Source organism: Ursus arctos, unplaced genomic scaffold (genome assembly GCF_023065955.2).
Source record: "Ursus arctos isolate Adak ecotype North America unplaced genomic scaffold, UrsArc2.0 scaffold_14, whole genome shotgun sequence".
Taxonomy (NCBI): Eukaryota; Metazoa; Chordata; class Mammalia; order Carnivora; family Ursidae; genus Ursus; species Ursus arctos.
Window position 1 is genome coordinate 33,273,840 of NW_026622808.1, and position 6,933 is coordinate 33,280,772.

The 6,933-nt window shown below is 42.5% G+C and overlaps 1 protein-coding gene across 6 annotated transcripts in view; it reads left to right on the plus strand.

Annotated features, from left to right (window-relative positions):
• The window catches only part of RBM6 (RNA binding motif protein 6), a 103,265-nt gene extending 102,272 nt beyond the window's left edge, over nucleotides 1-993 (plus strand). For all 6 annotated transcript variants that reach the window (XM_026500876.4, XM_026500877.4, XM_026500878.4 and 3 more), the window contains one exon: nucleotides 747-993. In XM_026500876.4, coding sequence (XP_026356661.1) covers nucleotides 747-872 — 126 coding nt within the window. In that variant the 3' untranslated portion in view covers nucleotides 873-993. The remainder of the gene's footprint in view (nucleotides 1-746) is intronic.
• The last annotated feature ends 5,940 nt before the right edge of the window (nucleotides 994-6,933 follow it).

Genomic DNA, 6,933 nt, shown 5'->3' on the forward strand with positions numbered 1-6,933 from the left:
TGGTTTCCGTCTTTTGGGGGTGGCGTGAACCTGGAATATACTTAACTTTCTCTTACTCTGTGGCTCAGAGCTGTGTCTTTGCCTTTTAGCTGGGCTTTCTCCACTGCTGATGAAGGACACAGGAGCTGAAGGAGCCCATCAGTCTTGATTACTGGATGATAGCTAGGCATTCTGGGCCCTTTGTAATTTTGGTTGGCAGGGGGACAAGGAGAAAGAAGTGGAAATGGGGCTCATCTTACTCTTACGTGGAGTAAGAGGTGGGGCAGTATGGGAATCAGGCAGTTTGAGACTGACGAATCATTTGGTGACAAGAACCAGGGAACCCGCAATAAAAGGTACAAAAGCATCTCTGAGAGGCATCGTCATCAGAGGAGCTAAAATGGCTAAAATCTGAGGAGCGTGAGGTTAGTCCTGGTTCTCATGAAGGGCTCTGCCTCACTTATTTCAGAAAGAGAAGAGAGCAAAGGTTGTAAGAGGGAACGTTGCCCATTTTGTCTTGGCTTGGCCCCCCTCTGAAAATGCCAACTAGAGGAGACTGGCTTCTCATATGTCTGGTATTAAATCCTATATGCTGGAGTCATGGCGTCACCACCCTCCTTATTCATCTCGGGGTTTGATTATTAAACATTCTAAAAAATTCCCCCAAATCCTGATCCTTACTGATCTAGAAATGCTTATAATCAAAGGCCAGCCCTGAGGCTTATTAATTGATAGAGCCCACTTCATTGTTTGTCTTTGTGTTACAGACTGAAGGCCGGATGAGGGGGCCCAATGTGGGGGCTCCAGGAAGAACCAGCAAGAGACAGTCCAACGAGACTTACCGAGATGCTGTGCGAAGAGTCATGTTTGCTCGGTATAAAGAACTAGATTAAAGAATGGAGACAAGTCCCATAGGACACAACCTCCTTCTTGTTTTGTTTGTCCGTCTCTCCTTTTGTTTTGTTACTGTTCTTGCTGCTAGAACTTTTTTAAATAAACTTTTTTTCAATGTGATTTTTTTTTTTTGGTGGTTATATTTTTCTCCCATAGATGGGTGGGGGTGGGGCTTATGGTAGGAGGGAGAGAGCGCCTTAGTGCATCCTATTTGAGGTGGCGCTGAAATGGCAACAAGTGCTACCATGAGCCCTGAGACACCACCTGCTGTCAGTGTGAGTGGATGTGTTGTGGTGACCTTTGAACTCTAGCTTGTGTGAGTACCCTCAGATTTTTAAAATTATTTTCCTAATCTAATTAATGAAAACCACATCTCATTATGTTGCTTCTATTTCTTTGATTACTGCTGACACTGAACATAATTTCCGTATGTTGGTTTACTACTGATTAGACCTCTGAAAGTCCTCTTCTGACTTCCCATTGTTGGCGGGTTGGGGGCTGGGAGGAAGCAATGTGATAGCTCTTTTTCTGGGTGCCTGCTGGGCGCTTGGTTCGTCACATGTTATGATCACCACAGTGAGTTGGCATAGTAAGAATTATCACTCCCCTCCAGCCGCTACCCCAGGTTTTCCTTCCCTCCTTGACTAAAATTCTCCAAAGAGGTGTCTTTGGACACCCTCTTTCAAATCTTTCTTAATTTTCTACCATATCACTCATACCATTTCACAGGATTTGCTTCAAAAGAGAGGGTTGTTTTTTAATTTTTTAAAAATTCTTTGCAGTTAAAAGGACTATATCCTATGAGCCTTTTATTAAAACTTTAAAAAATGGGGCGCCTGGGTGGCTCAGTTAAGTGGCCAACTCTTGGTTTCGGCTCAGGTCACGATCTCAGGGTCTTGGGGTCAAGCCCTGCATCAGGCTGCACGCTCACTGGAGAATCTGCTTGTGGATTCTCTCTCTCCCTCTCCCCAGCTTGCGCTCGCTCGCTCACTCACTCTCAAATAAATAAATCTTTAAAACTTCAAAAAATAATTCTTCCAGATAACATATTATAGTACTAAGAATTGCACTTTTCGGATGTCTCCGGGGGAATGTTTCTTAGGAAGAGAACTGTGGGTTTAGAAGAGTATGTTGGGGTCGCCTAGGTGGCTTAGTCAGTTGGGCATCTGCCTTCATCTCAGGTCATGATCCCAGGGTCCTGGGATCGAGTTCCATGTCATGCTCCCTGCTCAGCAGGGAGTCTGCTTCTCCCTCTCCCTTTGCCCCACCTCTGCTGGTGTGGGCCCTGGCTTTCTCTCTCACACAAATAAAATCCTTAAAAAAAAAAAAAAAAAGTATGTTGATGGTATAAGGTTGAGAGTTTGTAAACTTACCCATCAAGGTGGGACGCCTGGGTGGCTCAGTTGGTTAAGCGTCTGCCTTCAGCTCAGGTCATGATCCCAGGGTTCTGGGATTGAGCCCTGCATCAGGCTCCCTGATCAGTGGGGAGCCTGCCTCTCCCTCTCCCGCTCCCCCTGCTTGTGCTCTCTTTCTCTGTCAAATAAAATAAAAGTCTTTAAGAAAAATTAAAAAAATAAAATAAAATAAAACTTACTCATCAAGGGCCAGAGTCAGTATTTTAGACTTCACAAGTCAGATGATCTCTGTTGAAACTGTTCAGCCCTGTCATTGTAGCGAGAGCACAGCCATAGACAATACATAGACAAGTGATTATGGCTGAGTTCCAATAAAACTTTCTTTACAAAAACAGGTTGCAGGCCACAATTGACCTACAGGTCTAAGGGCGTAATCTGGAGGGGAGGGGCAGTAAGGAGTGGGAGATGTAAGGGAGGTAGGTATATACCAAGGAGAAAACATTTCCAGCAACAGGAATGATAAATGTGAAGTTAAATTGTTTGCCATGCTGTGTCCAGATATAATCCCTTTTTCTTAATCTTTAGTAAGTCTTTTTACCCCTCCCAAAGGGAAAACAAATAATCAGGAGCACACTGGCTTAGGGATCAAGAGCCCCAGGTTCTGGGCCTTGCTGCCACTAGTGCAGCATTACAGAGGATGGACCATTGAATTCTCAGCCTCAGACAGATGCAGTCCAAGAGCCCCTCTGGTTTGATGCACGTACCTCTGTGTGCAGCGCTCTCTCTTTTTTTTTTTAGTACATCAGTGAGTACGTCAAAATACTTTTTGAAAGCTGGTCCTAGTTTGTCCTAACCTGGCCAGACCAGGTTTTCCTTCTAACTTTGTTTTATCCATTTGGGCCTAAACTGTGGAACACATCCAGTGCTTCACTATTGAAGACTCCTTTATGGGCCACTTAGTTAACACCAGTTATTGGCTGCCCAGCAGAAGCACCACTGAGTTACTAAGTGGTCATTCTATGAATGTTCTGAGAGCCTACTCTACTTGTCGCTGGGGCTTATAGCAAGATCAGCATTGGTCTCTGTGCCTGTGGAACTTAGTCTACTGAGGAAGATGGACGTTGAGCAATTATGCGATGACAGACAGTACAGCAAGCTATTGGCAGCATCTTTCCTGAAGAAAGTGTTTAGGCTCAGACCTCAGACTAGTTTGCCTAGTTTTGTTTTCTAGCTTTATTTTGCCACCTAAATGGAAATTTTGCTGTTGGAAATAAGGTCTAAAGTGCTCCATGCATTTTTAAGGCAGTACTTTGGGTATTGATGAAAGTAGGAATGGATGTGTGAGTATTGTCACCCAACCATGTCCCTGGGCAGTTCCCTGAGGCTTTGATCAGAATGCCAGCTACATAAGAGCAGAGATCTTGGGTAATTTTCTTTATTACTATATCCCTAGGGCCTAACACAATAGGCACCCAATAAATGAGTGAATAATGCCTTGTTCATAGGTCTATAGAAAATACTTGTTGAATTAAATCTTGATTGCATATCTCTGTCAGTTCATCAAAGCCCATCTCTGACAAAAGAAATTAGTTCCTTCATATAGGCAAGTGTTCTCTCATGTAAGTCTTCTTTATTCTGGAGCAGTATTTCTTGGCCTGAGATCAAAACATGTGAACTAGTTTTTTTTCTTTTGCCAAGTGGTGGGAAATGAAGGAAAAAAAGATAAGATCATCATTTCATTAAGAGAATTTTTTTTTTAAATCTCAGAACATTAGGAAAAGCAGTCTTAAAGAACTTTGCTCGATATTGAACATACATGGCTTTATTTAAAATAAAACAGGGTGTCTGGCTGGCTCAGTTGGTGGAGCATGCGACTTTTGATCTTGGGGTTCTGGGTTTGAGCCCTGTGTCGGATGTGGAAATTACTTAAGAATAAATTCTTTTCTTTTTTTTTTTTTAAGATTTTATTTGAGAGAGAGTGAAAGCAAGCAGGGGGTTTGAGCCCTGTGTCGGATGTGGAAATTACTTAAGAATAAATTCTTTTCTTTTTTTTTTTTAAGATTTTATTTGAGAGAGAGTGAAAGCAAGCAGGGGGAGGGAGAGGGACAAGCAGACTATGTACTGAGTGCAGAACCCAATCTGGGGCTGGATCCCATGACCCTGAGATCGTGACTTGAGCTGAAATTGAGAGTTGGACACTTAACCGACTGAGCCACTGGGCGCCCCAAGAAAACAACTGACTGTTGCCTTTGTTTTCTTTACTTATTAGCTGGGGACTTGTTAAACTTTTCCAGACCCACATCAGCTGTCAGACAGACTTTGGGGGGCACTGCTCTGGAGCTAAACCCAGCAAGCACCTCAGGGATACTCAGAAGTGCTTGTTGAACTGCTTTGGGAACAAGGCGGTCAACTGCTAGTGGCTATTAAGTCTAGTGGGTTCTGGATTCTTGGCATCTACATCATTGCAGGGTTTATGATGACCCTATCTATGTTTAACTTTTAAATTTCATTAAACATATTTGGGTGCCTTCTGTCAGTCGCATACTTTTTTTGATGATGGAAGTTTTACATACATCTACACCTCCCCATAAGTTGGACATTATATGTAAATACATACACAAATGAAAAAGGTGTGTGTGTGTAGACAGTGCTACGATCCGAATGTGTCCCTTCCCCCTAAATTCATACATCAAAATCCTAACTGTCAAAGGTAATGGTATTAGTAGGTGAGGACTTTTGGGAAATGGTTAAGCTCATGAAGATGGAATCATCATAAATGGGATTAGTGCTCTTGTAAAAGAGATCCTACAGAGCCCCCTAGACTCTTCTACCATGTGAGGATACAATCAGAAGTCTGTGGCCCAGAAGAGGGCCTTCACCTGACCATACTGGTACCTTGATCTTGGACTTCCCAGCCTCCAGAACTGTGAGAAATAATTTTTTGTTGTTTATAAGCTACCCAGTCTGTGGAATTTTTTATAGCAGCCTGAATGGAGATGGATGGATGGATGGATGGATGGATGGATGGATACATACGAAAGAGGGAGAGGAAGTTAAGTTACCCATTGTTCCAAAATCAGAAATTTCTACCTTTCCTTCTAACGTTTTTTAATTACCCAAAGAGTTTCAAGTGTCCATCGCTTAATGCCCTTAATGTAGAATGCCCATAGTTAGAACATGTTTAAAGAACATTTTTCCTGGATGCTTTTCCAAATAAAAGATTTTCCAGTATATTTGAAGCTTCTGGTTTGGAATCTTCTCACAGACATCCTTCCATTATTCTTGAAAGATTTCTTAATCAGAAAGAGAAGAGTATGGTGCGGTGTTCTATAACTGATACCCTCCTCTGTCTTGTCATGGTCTAATTTTTCATGTCTGTATATGTGACCTGAAAAACCAGTTCCACTAAAAATATCTCTATAAATAATGCCAAAGGGCAAATAATGCTAACTAGAGGCACTGCAATACCACCATCTCACTGACCAGTCCCAGTCCAGAATACCTCTTTTAATTACCCAAGAATCCTTGCCTGTTTCCACCCCAAATGTTACACGTTTAGCTTTGTTAGTGGATTCCTTTGTTTACTCAACAAATATCTATTGTGTACATACCATGTGCCAGGCATACAGTAGTGAACTAAAGAGACAAAAGTCCCTGCCCTTCTGGAGTTTACATTCTAGTAGTTGAGGGTGTGGACTCTAAAATCAAGTTTATTAATTCAAATTCCAGTTCCACTACTGTTAACTCTGTGTGACCCACTGTCTCTCAAGGACAGTGCTGATGGCTTTGACCAGGTGAACAGCAATTGAGGCAGTTAGAAGTGGTCAGATCCTAGATGTATTTTGAAGATAGAGTCAACAGGATTTACTGACAGATTGGTTGCAAGGAAAAAAGTCCTGGATGACTCCAGGGTTTTTGTCCTGAGTAACTGGAAGTAGGGAGTCACCATTTATGAGCTGAGGAAGGCTGTGAAGGAGCTAAAGTTGAGTTTTGGCTGCAATTTTGAATGCTATTAGGCGCCCCAAGTACTGTTAACCCTGGAAAATGACTTTCCTGAGCCTTTGCCTTAAGCTAGAGAATATCAATCAGATGACACTGAAAACCTTTCTTCAAGAATTCTCTTAATTTGGAGGCTCCTGGCTGGCTCAGTAGAGCATACCACTCTTGGGGTTGTGAGTTCCAGCCCCATGTTGGGTATAGAGATTACTTAGAAATAAAAAAAAAAAAAAAGCTCTTAATTTCCATAAACCCTATTTTCCTCACCAGCAAAGGGGGTTTAATAACCATCTTCTAGATTACGAAAATGAGATATTTGTAAAGCATCTAGCCCAACAATCTACAGTACAATAATACAATAGTCAACTAACGTGACTTATCTTAAAACCAGATTAAACGTGATGTTCTATATTGTGTCAGTGAAAGCGGACTGTGTGCTCTATAAAGCCTTTGTAGCAAAGACAAAGAATTACCAGTAAAGATAAGAGCGCTAATCAGGGTCCGCAAATGGCAGACTGGCAACTTCGCCCTCGGTTTTGAAAAAAAAAAAAAAAAAGAAAGAAAGAAATACGCAGGAAATTAACACAGGGCGTAGGGAGCGACAGGATGCCTTAGCGACCACACTTCCCAGCAGTCCTCGCGCAGCCAGACACCGTCGCGGATTGGATGCCTCCTCGGGAGGCGGGGGGTGTGGGGGAGGGGACAGGCG